Source organism: Rissa tridactyla, chromosome Z, assembly GCF_028500815.1.
Source record: "Rissa tridactyla isolate bRisTri1 chromosome Z, bRisTri1.patW.cur.20221130, whole genome shotgun sequence".
NCBI lineage: Eukaryota > Metazoa > Chordata > Aves > Charadriiformes > Laridae > Rissa > Rissa tridactyla.
Window position 1 is genome coordinate 75,817,622 of NC_071497.1, and position 14,255 is coordinate 75,831,876.

The following is a 14,255-nucleotide window of genomic DNA, read 5'->3' on the forward strand; positions in this document are numbered from 1 at the left end:
GGGTGATTTTGCAGAGGCTGTGGTCCCTGGTGGGACTGTCATCACGCCCAACCACCCACCCCATGGGGGAAGTTCTTCCAGACCTTCCCAGCTTCTCCTTTCTTGCCATCTATGTTCGCTGCCGGTTGGATTTCACCATCCTGTGGCAGCGCTGTCCTTCGCCTCAGGCACCACTGTCGGCTCCATGCCGCGACTGAACTGGGGTATTTATAGCCGCAACCCAATCCTCCCAGCTCAGGTTGTGCTGGGCTGGGTGAGCCAAGCTCCGCGACCCTGCCGTGACGGGAAGGACGTGTCACTCATGGTGGGGACACCTGCAGTGGCACCAGCAGGGACAGCGAGAGGGGATGTGATTCCGGGCAGCCCTAGCTGCACAGGGACCTGTGCTAGTACAGCCGGGGGGGCACATGCCCATAGCTCCACACAGGCCGCTCTGGCCCAAATCCCGGGAGGGGACAAGGACGCCCTGCCCACTGCTCAGGGCAGCATCCCTCACGCATCTGATCCCTGCAGGACCTTGCAGGGCCAGCGGTACCAGCAAGACCCATGGGGCCCCCTTTTAGCCACTGGGCTCCCCCCTGTGCCCCCCCCTCCCCCACACGTCATCAAACCCAAAACTTTGAGCCGTGGGGCAGCGGCTGGCAACACCCCCCCAAACACCCCACACACACTTCCCCCCCTTTCCTCTCCCCTGGATGGGAGCAGACAGCAGACTGGGAATGTAAGGAATGCACCGCAGGCACGTTGCCCCTGCCGAGCCCCCCCTGCCCCACCGCCGCTCCCCCTTGCAAACACAGGGCCCCTCTGTGTTCCCCCCGGGCTGGGGCAGCCCCCCATGGCAGCCAGGACTGGCATCCCCTTGAGTCCTTCCCCGAATCCCCAGGGAGCCCTGCTCTGCCTGTGTTATCCTAACCCCATGGTGTGCCAGGGGGGTTGCGCAGGGCTCCCTTCCCCATAGCCACCCCTTGCCCCCAGAGCACTCCCCTGTGCTCCATAGGCTGGCTCCCGGCCCCTCTGCTCGTCTCGCAGCCCCCCACCTCCCTACCCCACCACCTCACAGCCCTGTGCCACACTTAAAACCTGTGGTGGTGACATGCCCACTGCTTCTAACCCCCCCAGCATCTCCTGCCCTCAACCTCCCCTGCGCTTGCCTGCTCCCTCCAGGCCATGTGTCAAACAGGAACAGACAGCACGGACACCAGATCACCCCACTGGCACCCTCCACTGGTGAGGGGATGACCTGGGTGTGAGAGGCATCTGAATCATAGAATCATAGAATGGTTTGGGTTGGAAGGGACCTTTAAAGTCCACCCCTCCCCTGCAATGAGCAGGGGCATCTTCAACTATATCAGGTTGCTCAGAGCCCCATCCAACCTGATCTTGAATGTTTCCAGGGATGGGGCATTTACCGCCTCTGGATAACCTGTGTCAGTATTTCACCGCCCTCATGGTAAAATATTTCTTCCTTATATCTACTCTGAACCTACCCTCTTTTAAGTTTAAAACCATTACCCATTTTCCTGTCACAACAGCGAACTCTGAACAACCCCAGCTCTCAACCTGGAGCACTGCATCCAGCTCTGGAGTCCTCAGCACAAGAAGGACATGGACCTGTTGGAGTGTGTCCAGAGGAGGGCCATGAAGATGATCAGAGGGCTGGAGCACCTCTGCTATGGGGACAGGCTGAGAGAGTCGGTGTTGTTCAGCCTGGAGAAGAGAAGGCTCCCGGGACACCTTATTGTAGCCTTTCAGTACTTCAAGGGGGGTTATAAGAAAGATGGGTACAGACTTTTTATCAGGACCTGTTCCAATAGGAGAAGGGGTAATGGCTTTAAACTAAAAGAGGGTAGGTTCACACTAGAGATAAGGAAGAAATTTTTTATGATAAGGGTGGTGAAACCTTGGCAGAAGTTGCCCAGAGAGGTGGTAAATGCCCCATCCCTGGAAACATTCAAGGTCAGGTTGGATGGGGCTCTGAGCAACCTGATATAGTTGAAGATGTCCCTGCACATTGCAGGGGAGGGGTGGACTTTAAAGGTCCCTTCCAACCCAAACCACTCTATGATTCTATGATTCACAGAATCATAGAACGACCAGATGACCTTTAAAAAGTCCCTTCCAACCCAAACTACCCTGCGATTCCACGAAGCCGGACTCCCTCTCCCCATGCTCTCCCCGTCCCCCCTCCCGGGGGACACCCCCACACCCCGCTGCCGCCCATCCCCGTGCCGTCCGGACGGGCGGGGAGCGGCGGCAGAGGGCGCTGGCCGTCCCGGGGCGGTGCCGCCCGGGGGAGGGCGCAGGCGGCGGGGCGGGGGCGCGGCGGGGGCCGCAGGAACGGGCGGGCGGGCGGCGGCCGGGGCGGAGGAGCCAGCGCGGCCCATGGCTCCGCGGCTGCCGCTGCTGCTGCCGCCGCTGCTGCTGCTGCTGCCGGTGCTGCCGGTGGCGGCGGCGGCGGCGGGAGGAGGAGGAGGAGGAGGAGGGGGGACGCGGCGAGCGGCGACCCCCGACGGGGCGGTCGCCAACTTGACGGTGGCGGTGGTGCTGCCGGAGCGCAACGTGAGCTACGCGTGGGCTTGGCCACGCGTGGGGCCGGCGCTGAGCCTGGCGCTGGAAGCGCTGGAGCGGGGGGAGCCGCCGCTGCTGCCGCGGCCCTTCTCGGTGCGCGTCGAGTTCATGAGCTCGGAGCTGGAGGGCGCTTGCTCCGAGTACGTGGCACCGCTCAACGCCGTGGACCTGAAGCTCTACCACGACCCCGACGTCCTCTTCGGGCCGGGATGCGTCTACCCGGCGGCTTCCGTGGGGCGCTTCGCCTCGCACTGGCGGCTGCCGCTCATCACCGGCGGGGCGGTGGCGGCCGGTTTCAGCCGCAAACGGGAGCACTACAGCACGACGGTGCGTACCGGGCCCTCGGCCCCGAAGCTGGGCGCCTTCGTCTCCCACCTCCACGCCCACTTCAACTGGAGCGCCCGCGCCGTCCTCCTCTACGTGGACCGCAAGACCGACGACCGGCCCTACTACTTCACCGTCGAGGGTGTCTACCAGGAGCTGCAGGACGGCAGCAACCTCACCGTGCGCCACCACATCTACTCCCCCGACGAGGGCGGCCCCGACACCGCCGTCCACTTCATCAAGGCCAACGGGCGCGGTGCGTGGGGCGGCGCGGCGTGGGAAGGGGGGAACGGGACCGGGGAGGGGGAGGGGGGGAGGGTGGGGGACGCCGTGCGGGACAGGGCTCAACGCACGGGGAGGAGGTGGGGGGGGAGAGGAGAGGAGGGGGGTCCCCGCGGGGGAACCGCGCAGGGCTCGGGGAGGGGAGGAGGCGAAATCCTCCGTGGGGCGCAGTGAGGGGTTTGAGGATGGGGTGGGATCCGTGTGGGGCATGGTGCGGGGCCGGGGGTGTGGTGGGGCCCGTGTGGGGTGAAGCGAGGAGAGGGAGGTGCGGGGGGGCACGCAGAGGGTACGGGAAGGCGCTGGGGGTGCGGTGGGACCCGTCTGGGGCACAGGAAGGGGACGGGGGGTGCTGTGAAGCACACGTAGGGTACAGCATGGGGTTGAGGGTACAGTGGGACCCATCTAGGGCACAGCAAGGGGACGGGGATGCAGTGGGGTGCCGTAGGGTACAGCAAGGGGTTGAGGGAGCAGTGGGACCTGTCTGGGGCACAGCGAGGGGATGGGGATGCAGTGGGGCACACGTAGGGTAAGCAAGGGGCTGGGGTGCAATGGGACCCATCTGGGGCACAGCAAGGGGATGGGGACACAATGGGACCCGTGTAGGATACAGCAAGGGGCCAGGAGCGCGGTGAGACATGTGTGGGGCACAGCAAGGGGCTAAGGACACAGTGGAACCCTTGTGGGGCACAGCAAGGGGCCGAGGACACAGTGGCACCTTTGTGGAGCGCAGTGAGGGTCTGAGGACATCCTGGGGCTTGTGTAAGGTGCAGTGAAGGGGCCAGGGAGACAGTGGGACCCATGTGGGGCACGGCAAGGGGACAAGGACTCAATGGGACCCCTGTGGGGCACAGCAAGGGATGCAGTGGGACCCATGTGGGGCATGACGAGGGGCCAGGGGCACAGTGGGACCTGTGTGGGGCACAGGGAGGGGTGGACAAAGCAGGTTGTATGTAGGGCACAGTGAGGGGTGGGCACATTTGGTCGCAGTGGGGCTGGGGGAGCAGTGGAACCTGCACGGGGGGGTGGGTACACAGGGGACAAGGCAGGACCTGGGTCCCCTGGGCCACCCCAGTGCCGGTGTGGGGGGGTCCAGGGCACATTGGGGGTCACAGGGTCCCCTTCCCTGTCCTCTTGCCTGGTCACCCTGTGCCAGGGGAGAGTCAGGGCGGACCCTCCCCTCGGTGGGACGCGTGGAGTGAGGGGTGCTGGGGCCACCCTACCCTCTTGCATTCGCAGGGTCAGGGCATCCCCAGGGGCAAGCAGGACCCAGCCACCTCCTCAGAGGCTGCGGGTGACGGTGTGGACGTGGCCATCTGAAGGGCAGCGCCGGCTGTGGTTATGTGCCCAGAGCAGCCTGGTGCCAACATGCCGAGGTGGCCGTGCCATGCTTGGGCAGAGCCCCCCAGCCTGGCACCTGGGTGCCCTGGGCTGTGCCTGTCCCCGCTGCACCCTGGGGACGGGGCAGGGGACGGCCCCACCCTGCTGATGGAAGGATAAATCAATTTGGTGCCTTGCGAGCGCCCCAGGAGAGCGGCTATATCTGGAGCAGGAGGAAATGGAGGGGCTTACGGAGGCAGCTGGAGAGCAAGGGCAGCCTGATGGTCTTTCATTATTGATGAGCGGGGTGTATCGATCCCGGAGCCAACCGCTCCGCGATGGTTCTTAATGGATCCTGAGATGCTGTGTCATTAAGAAGGACATCGAGCCGGGATGAGTGGAGCCAGATGGGACAGCAGGAGATGTGGCTGAGGCTGTGTAGGGCCAGGCTGGGGGAGCGTGGGAGAGTGCTTTGGGGTGCTGGACCAGGTTCCCCTGGGACTGAGGCTGGTGGGGCTGGGTCCATGGGACTGGGCATCCCAGGGTGGGCTGTGGGAGCTGAGCAGCTTGTGGCTGCCCCTTTTGTCTGCTTCATCAAAAGGCTGGGATGGAGGCCACCTGGTGCATCATCACCAGCCGTGGGTGTGGATCCTCACATGGGAGAGGGGCAAAGGACCGTGCAGGGAAAAAGGCTAAAGTCAGTGATTCCTATCAACATTTCCGGCTTGGTGCCGTAAATCACCCTGATGGGAATCAATCCCTCCTGGTGCAGGCAGGGGGTCGTGGCTGCCAGGGAAGAAGGCCAGGCGTGGGCAGAGACCTGGGGGCTCTCTGAGCCCGGATGCCCCCAGGGAAGGCCTGGGCCCCTCTGGCCACATCCCAGAGACGGGGGCAGGGTCTGGGGCTGAGTGCTTGTCCCCACAGGGATGGGCGCTCAGGGTGGCGATGCTGATGTTTGGTGCTCTCCTAACCTGGGGGTGTGGGGCAGGGAGTGGGGATCCTGCAAAGCTGTCCCAGGAGTGCCCACCCCTGCGTGGTATGGCATGGGGAGGGAAGCCGGAGCTTTGGGTGCAGCCGCATCCATCTCCATGCCCTGCAATGACACCGCGTGTCATCCCTCTTGGCATCACCTTCCTCCTCCAAGGCCGTGGGCAGGAGTTTGGTAAACCTGGGAAGGCTGCTTCCCTGCCCCACTGTGTGCCCCAAAGCTGCTGATCTCTGACGTTCGTGGCTCTAAAGAGCAGGCGTGGGGGGATGTGGGTGCATTGCCCTGTCCCGTGTGCGGCTGCCTCACACTTCCCGCTGCCCCTCTCACAGGTGCCTGGGCGACGTGCAGGGGCCCACGTCTCTCCTGCCACTTGCAAAAGCGCTGATATAATTAGAGCTGTGGTTGAGGGAATTACCGGAGCATCTGCCTGCAAAGGCCAGGTCCCCTGCCTGGGGAGATGCCGGGTCCTGCTGCCGGGAGGGGAGTGCATTGCCCTGCAATCCCCCATGGCGTGGGATGGTGGCTTGGCTGGGCTGAGGGTCTCTGCACTGCAGTGCCCTGTGCTGGTGGGGCTGCTCGGGACTGGGATTTGCAGGGACTTGCTGCCTGAAACCAGGATTCGCCCTCACTTTAGGGTTATTATCCATCATGCAGGGGTCAGGCAGTATTCTGCCATCCCATCTGCACGCTCAGGGTCCTGCCTGTCCCCTGGGACTGCGCTCTCTGCTTCCTGCACCACAGACACCCCCTAAAAAAATGCCCAGGGGCTGCATGTCCCCCAGCCTTGCAGGACCCCATTCCTCTTGTCCTCGGTGATGCTGAGGCTGCCTTTGGCCATTCATTGACCCTCGGGGGCGGGGGTGTGTGAGGGGGAAGGGGTGCTGGGCAGGCGGCTGCCAGCTGGAGGCAGCTGCCAGCGTCATGGAGAGCCCTGAGGGTTGACCCTTCCCTTCTGCGCGGCTCCTGCAACCTGTCCCCAGGGAGCCGTCCAGGCGCCATCGATCCCCTTGCTCGGTGGCCTTTGACCAGCCAGGCTTTTGCCGCCGCCGCTGCGGGGGCCGTCTGCCTGGGCTGTCCCACCATCTGCCACCAGCTGTTGTGGCTCCCCAGCCTGCGCAGTGCCGCCGACGGCCTTTTCCTGGCGCCTGCAATGGGATGGGATGGGGAGGGACCCACACGCAGCGTCCCCACGGGGAGACCCTCAACCTCCGTGTGCTGGGGGAGATGCTGAGCCGCCCATCCTGGCCGAGAAATTTGGGGGCAGCACGTTTCTGGGTGTGGGACTAACGAAGTGGGGAAGCAGAAAGTGTTTATTTGAGCTATTGCAGCACTCGGCAGGAAACCATTTCTGCCCCTGAAACGGGCTTTTGCTCATGCACAGCCCAAGCTGCAGTGGTTTCCCTCTCCCCAGTGCCCAGGAGCAGCTCTCCGTGTTGCTGTGGGTTTCTGTGCCCAGTGTGGATGTGCTGGGTTTCTTCTCCCGACGGTGGGCTCCCTCACTGGCCCTGCAAGCGACCCCCCCGCCGCTCCGGCTGTCCGTGTGGCTGGGTGCCTGCCGGCAGCAGGGACCCCAGTCCCAGGGAGCAGGGACCCCAATCCCGGGATGTGGGGCTTCCTTGCTGTCCCCATCCAGGCCTCCCCGCCCTTCACATCCAGCCAGGGCGCCGGGCCCCATGCAGAAGGGCTGCGCGCTGGGGCCGGTGCCCGAGCGTGACATTCCTCCACCACTGCCGCCGACTCCTCCGTTGCTCAATCCCGGGTTCCCAGCCAGGCTGGCTGGAGCGGGGGCCCTGGTTTTCCGGGGGGAGGGAGGAGGCAGTGTCAGGATCCTCAGCAAGGGCGAGGAGGGCCCCTGCTCGGGGGGGTTTCGGACACTCTCGGGTGCCTGTCCCCACGGCCCGTGGTGCCTTGTGCCAGTCCCATGATGCCCCTGTGCAGCACCCGGGTGGGCATCCCATGGGGGCTGGCCAAGCCGCTGGCAGAGGCGGAGGGGCACGTGGGGCAGCCAGCCGTGTCCCGGGCACCCCCTTGCTCTGTGGGTCGCACCAGCGAGATGCTCTGTTTCCAATTAGCGCCGGCGGCCGCGGAAGGTGCTGGAATCCGGGAACCTGCGCATTCCTGCCGCACGGCCGGCCAGCCGGCCGGCCACGAACCCAAACATGGGTTTGTTCGTTCCCCAGGGGCCTCCGGCGTACGGCCCTGACGCCTCCCCTGTCCCTCCCAGTCGCCTGGCTGGGGCCAGCGGGGAGCAGCCGGGGAGCTGACGCCAGGGGTGGCATCCCCTGGGTGGCTTTTGCTGGAGCGGGGTCCGTGGGGTCTGCCTCATATTTTGGAGCAAGTGTTCCCCAGTTCTCCTTTCCCGTTTCAGCCCAAGGTGGCTGATGGGGCAAGAGTGGGTGAGGGCCAGCGAGGGCAGTGGGGCGGAGCAGGCTCGGTTGGCCATGGGGCATGTGGCATGAGAAGGCGGTGAGCCCAGCACTGCCCCATCCTCCCCGCAGCCGCCACCGAGCATGCCCCCGGGGTTGCTGTGCCCCACTGCCCCAAGGGAAGGCCTCCCACCCCACGCCTGAGCGGGGCGCCCCGGGGTGAGGATGCCATCATCCCCCTGACGCCCCGCGTCTCGCCGGCAGTGGTGTATCTCTGCGGGCCGCCGGAGATGCTGCGGCAGATCATGCAGCTGGCGCAGCGGGAGAACCTCACCAATGGTGACTACGTCTTCTTCTACCTGGACGTCTTCGGGGAGAGCCTGCGGGGTGACTCTGCCCGTGACCCCTTCAAGCCCTGGCAGCAGAGCCCGGGACAGGACTCGGGGCTGCGCGAGGCTTTTCAGGTGAGCTGTGCCCACCTGCCCGGGGACGTGGTTGGGGACCTCCCCAGCTGGGCCCCGGTGTGTGAAGCAAAGTGCTGTGCTTGATTGCAGATGGTGCTGGTGATCACATACTATGAGCCCCAAAACCCCGAGTACCAGCAATTCCAAACCCAGCTCATCCTGCGAGCTAAGCAGAAATTCGGAGTGCAGCTCAACTACTCCCTGGTGAGTGGGTCCCCCTGCGTGATGGGGTGGCGGGGACCCTCCCCGTGGGGCTGTGGCACCTCACCAGGGTGCAAAGGGTGGGACACAGCCAGGGGCAATGCCAGAGAGACCATCCCTGGTGACAGCAGCCACGAGCAGTGCCATCCCCACAGGGTGGGTGTATGGCTCCGGTGAGGGGTTATGGGGCTGTGGGTGGGTGCCTGGCCCCAGTGTGGGGGTCTTGTGGCTGGGGTACCCCCGTGCATGAGGCCACAGGTGCGCTGAGGTGCCACTCCTGGGCAGATGAACCTGGTGGCGGGGTGTTTCTATGACGGGATGCTGCTGTATGCCATGGTGCTGAACGAGACCCTGCGGGAGGGCGGCTCCAAGAAAAATGCCACCCACATCATCGAGAAGATGCGGGACCGCAAGTTCCAGGGTAAGGATAAGGTGGGGGTGGCCAGGATGGGGGTGCCGTGGGGTGGGTGGGACCTGGTCCCCATCCCATCTCGGTCTCTCTTCTCCTGCAGGGGTGACGGGGCTGGTGAGCATGGATAGCAACAATGACCGGGACACTGACTTCAACCTGTGGGCCATGGGCGACCCTGAGAGCGGGCAGTACGAGGTGGGGGCCGGCATCGGGATCCTGCCGGCATCCGGGACTGGGGAATGGGATGCTGCGGGTTGGGGGCCGGGGGGGGCTCAGTTCTCTCTGCCGTAGGTGGTGGGACACTACTCCGGTGTGGAGAAGCAGATCCACTGGCTGGGAAGACCCATCCCCTGGGTGAAAGGGGCCCCCCCCTTGGACAACCCCCCCTGCGTCTTTGACGTGGATGATCCCTCCTGCGATAAAAGTGGGTGTACTGGGAACCGATGTCCCTCGGTCCCCAGCAGCCTTCCCTGTGGGTGCATGGGAACCTGGTACCTGTGGCCAGCCAGGCCACGCTGACAGACCCTCCTGCCTGCAGCCCCCCTCTCCATGCTGGCCATCGTGGCTTTGGGAACCGGCCTCACCTTCGTCATGTTTGGCATCTCCAGCTTCCTCATCTTCAGGTCAGTTGGGGGTGGGGGAGCCTCTGCCTGGGCACCAGGCACCCCTCAGGCTGATGGAGGGCTGGCAGGGTGGGGGGTATGGGGGCCTGACCCCCATGTACCCTCCAGGAAGCTGATGCTGGAGAAGGAGCTTGCCAGCATGCTCTGGAGGATCCGCTGGGACGAGCTGCAGTTTGGGAGCCCGGAGCGGTACCACAAGGCAGCGGGCAGCCGGCTCACCCTGTCTCTGGTGAGAGCTGCCAACCCTGCGGCACCACCTGCCTCCTGCCCCTGGCCCTGTGCCGCCCTCCTCCCTGCACCACAGTCCTCCCTCGTTGATCCCCTGCACAGCCCTCCATCACCTACAGAGCCACAGCCCCATTGCATCCATCTGCTGTGCAACCCTCCCTCCATAACTCTCCATGCCCTGTAGAGCCACACTTCTTCCATCCCCTGCATGACCCTCCATCTCCCTGCAGAGCCACACTTGATCCATGCCCTACGCAGCCCTGAATTCCCTACAGAGCACCATTCCTCATCAAGCTCCTACGTGGCCCTCCATCCACACAGCCACACCTTATCCATCCCCTACACCCTCCTACCTTCCCTGCAGCACACCATACTCACCCGATAGGCTTCACCCTCCCTACAGAGCATACAGAGCTTGTGCTGACCCTTCAGAGCTCACCCTGCACCGTCCCCTGCACACCCCAGGCTGCCCCTGCCCGGCTCCATTGGTGACTGGGTGCTCTGGGGTCCCCATCCCTAACCCCCTCCTTCCCCATAGCGCGGCTCCAGCTACGGCTCCCTGATGACCACCCATGGCAAGTACCAGATCTTCGCCAACACCGGCCACTTCAAGGTCAGTGCGGCAGGTGGGGAGCTGAGTCCTCCCCCTGAAGCCCCCAGCCTTGTTGGGGTGCTCCCCCTTGGCAGCACCCCTACCCCCACGGGATGCTGTCACCTTCTTCCCCTCCCAAAATCTGCCCAGTGGGCGCTGACCTCTTCCCCCTCCCTGGCACCCCAGGGCAACGTGGTGGCCATCAAGCACATCAACAAGAAGCGCATCGAGCTTACGCGGCAGGTGCTCTTTGAGCTGAAACATGTAGGTTTGGGGTCTGAGCTGGGGTGGGCACCTCTGCCTGGGGGTGCAGGGGCCAGTTGTGGCAGTGGAGGGGGCTGGTGGGAGCAGCAGCAACTGCCCCCAACCTCAGCACCATCTGGGCTTCGCTTCCACCTCCAGATGCGGGACATTCAGTTCAACCACCTGACCCGCTTCATCGGAGCATGCATCGACCCCCCCAACATCTGCATCGTCACCGAGTACTGCCCGCGGGGCAGCCTGCAGGTAGGGGGGATTGGGGGGCACCACGGGTGACATTTAGACGCACCAGGTAACCTGGCTGGGCTGGGTGTTGAGGACAGGGCTGTAGATGCTGGTGGCCACCCAAGCCCCACAAGACTCACGGCAGAGTTGCCCAACCAGGTCTGAGAGGCCAGTGTGGGGGAGGGGGTGGGTGCTATGGAGCCTCCTGCAGCTGGGTGCTCTGTGAGGCTGGTGCTGGTGTCACCATCCCCCGGGTGGTTGGTGGGGTCCACTCAATGTGCTGTGCCAGGATGTCCTGGAGAACGAGAGCATCAATCTGGACTGGATGTTTCGCTACTCCCTCATCAATGACATCGTCAAGGTACTTAAATGAGGGCCAAGAGGGTCGGGGGAGCGGGTGTCCCTGAGGGATACCAGCTTCACCATGTCCATCTCTCAGGGAATGGCCTTCCTGCACAACAGCATCATTGGCCACCATGGCAGCCTCAAGTCATCCAACTGCGTGGTCGACAGCCGCTTCGTGCTGAAGATCACCGACTACGGGCTGGCCAGCTTCCGCTCGCCCAGCGATGGCGAGGACACGCATGCCCTCTATGCCAGTGAGTGCCCACTGCTGGGGAATAGGGGCCAGGGGGACGGAGTGGCCCTGCCTCACCACCCCATGGCCGTGTCCCACCAGAGAAGCTATGGACAGCCCCAGAACTGCTGCAGAAGGGGCGCCTGCCCACCCCAGGCATGCAGAAAGCCGATGTCTACAGCTTCGGCATCATCGTGCAGGAGGTCGCCCTGCGCAACGGCCCCTTCTACATCGAGGGCATGGACCTGAGCCCCAAAGGTGAGGGTCGGGGGCAGGTGTGGGGTGGTCCCATCCCCGCCGGGGAGGTGCAGTGCTCACCATCAGCCACCCCCTGGCAGAGATCGTGCAGAAGGTGCGTAACAGCCAGAAGCCCTTCTTCCGCCCCTCCATTGACATCGGGGTGCACAGCGAGGAGCTGGCGGTGCTGATGGAGCGCTGCTGGGCACAGGAGCCGGCCGAGCGCCCCGACTTCAGCCAGATCAAGATCTTCATCCGTCGATTCAACAAGTGGGTGGCTGGCGAGCGAGGAAGGTGGCCCTGGGCAGGAGCGGGGACAACCACGGGGGCGGTGGTTGTGGGGGCACCTCTTCCTGTGGTGCCAGCTGCCTGCACCCTGGCAGGGAGGGCAGCACCAGCATCCTGGACAACCTGCTGTCGCGCATGGAGCAGTACGCCAACAACCTGGAGAAGCTGGTGGAGGAGCGGACGCAGGCCTACCTGGAGGAGAAGCGCAAGGCAGAGAACCTCCTCTACCAGATCCTGCCCCAGTGAGAGGGGGAGAGGCGGGAGCGTGTGGGTCTGGGGGTTGGCGTGGGGTCAGTGTGCACCCGTTGCCGTGCAAGCATGGGGTCCGTTGCCAGCTCTCCGTGCTGGTGTAGGGTAAGGGACACAGGGGGGATGAGATTTGGGGTGGGAGCCCACCACCATCCCCCCTGTCCTCACCAGCTCTGTGGCGGAGCAGCTGAAGCGTGGGGAGACGGTGAGGGCCGAGGCTTTCGACAGCGTCACCATCTACTTCAGCGACATTGTGGGTTTCACTGCTCTCTCGGCGGAGAGCACCCCCATGCAGGTGAGAGCAGGGCTTGGGGGGTGGCCCCCTGTGGGGCTGGCGGTGGGGTGTTATATCCTGACAGTACCATCCCTGGGGCTGGGGGGGACATGCCCGCTCCCAGCCCCACACGCACCCTTGCTACATCCAGGTCGTGACGCTGCTGAACGATCTCTACACTTGCTTTGATGCCATCATCGATAACTTTGACGTCTACAAGGTGAGGGGTGGGACTGGGAGCAAGCGCAGCCCCCCAGAGTGAGGTGGGCAGCAAGGATCCGGGGATGTACCTGCTCCCCTGACCCTGCAGGTGGAGACCATTGGGGATGCCTACATGGTGGTGTCGGGGCTGCCAGTGCGCAATGGGAAGCTGCACGCCCGCGAGATCGTCCGCATGGCCCTGGCCCTGCTCGAGGCCGTCAAAACCTTCAAGATCCGTCACCGGCCCAACGACCAGCTGCGCCTGCGGATCGGCATACACACGGGTGAGCCCCCCGCACTGCGGCTCGGGGATGCTCGCCTGCCCGCCCTACAGCAGCCCCGGGGATCTCTGTGCCTGCAGGTCCTGTGTGTGCCGGAGTCGTGGGTCTAAAGATGCCGCGGTACTGCCTGTTCGGGGACACGGTGAACACCGCATCCCGCATGGAGTCCAACGGCCAGGGTGAGCCATGGGGCTGGCAGCCGGGGTCCTGTACCATGGGTTGTGCCCTGCTCCCAAACCCAGCCATGTCCCTTTTGCCCCTCTGTGACACCAGCCCTGAAGATCCACGTCTCGTCCACCACGAAAGAAGTCCTGGATGAGTTTGGCTGCTTCGAGCTGGAGCTGCGTGGGGATGTGGAGATGAAGGTGAGGGCACAGGGACCTCCGTGGGGTGACAGTCCTTCCTACTGCAGGGGCATGCGGGGGGTGGGTGGGTCGGGGCTGGGACCCCTTGTACCCCTCAGTGCTGGGGATGGCAGCCAAGGAGTAGCGCCGGGGGCACGGAGGTTCTCACCACCCCCTTTCACCCCCAGGGCAAGGGGAAGATGCGGACGTACTGGCTGCTGGGCGAGAGGAAAGACCCCAAAGTCATCTGAGCAGTGGCGGAGCCCCCAACCCTGATGGGCCCACCAACAATTCCCGGTGCCTGAACCCCCGGGATGCACCGGCACCTACCCCCATCACCGCAGTCCACCACCACCACCACAGCCCCCCTGCTTCAGCAGGGCTCGGGCACGGCGGGCCAGTGGCCACAGCACTGCCTGTCCCCCTCCATCGGCACCAGCAAAGCCCACCTCCCCCTGCAGCCTCTGCTGGAGGGGGGAAACCAGCCCTGATCCAGCCCGGGGGGGACCCCATATCCCCCCCACCCTCTGGGGTCCGGCCGCCCCTGCCCTCTCCCCCCTGGCTCAGCTGGCTCTGAGCCACTCCCGGGGCCTGGCTGCCCCGCAGGGCACTTTGCAGTCTCTTTTCAGTACCTGGCCCCCCCAGCAGAAGTTGTGCCCATGTCACCCCCTCCCCAGGGCAGGGAAACGAGTGCTCCTGCCGGGACTGACCCCTTGGCCAGGGCTGGCTTCAATGCTGCGGCTCCCCCCCTCCCCTGTATATAGCCCCACTGGGTCATGTAAATACCCCCCCTCCCCCAGGTGTAAATATAGGAGTCGCTGCAAACTATTTTGTTTGAAATACAAACTTCCCCAAATCCCTCCGTCCCCTGACCTCTGCTTTGCTCTGCCCCAGAGCACCAAGCGGGGTGGGGGGTTGCGGGGGCGGGGGCAATATCGAGCTCAGCTTGAGCT

The 14,255-nt window shown here is 64.4% G+C and overlaps 1 protein-coding gene across 1 annotated transcript; it reads left to right on the top strand.

The window, feature by feature from the left end:
* Window positions 1–2,350: 2,350 nt before the first annotated feature.
* NPR2 (natriuretic peptide receptor 2) lies at window positions 2,351–14,146 on the top strand. The gene is made up of 22 exons (XM_054186791.1): window positions 2,351–3,148; window positions 8,110–8,309; window positions 8,400–8,513; window positions 8,796–8,931; window positions 9,023–9,117; window positions 9,214–9,346; window positions 9,461–9,545; window positions 9,654–9,774; window positions 10,312–10,386; window positions 10,552–10,629; window positions 10,768–10,872; window positions 11,141–11,212; window positions 11,291–11,450; window positions 11,531–11,686; window positions 11,767–11,935; window positions 12,049–12,195; window positions 12,374–12,497; window positions 12,628–12,696; window positions 12,787–12,961; window positions 13,039–13,137; window positions 13,232–13,323; window positions 13,491–14,146. The coding sequence occupies exons 1-22, from the start codon at window positions 2,383–2,385 to the stop codon at window positions 13,551–13,553; spliced, it is 3,234 nt and encodes a 1,077-aa protein (XP_054042766.1). The 5' UTR covers window positions 2,351–2,382; the 3' UTR covers window positions 13,554–14,146.
* The last annotated feature ends 109 nt before the right edge of the window (window positions 14,147–14,255 follow it).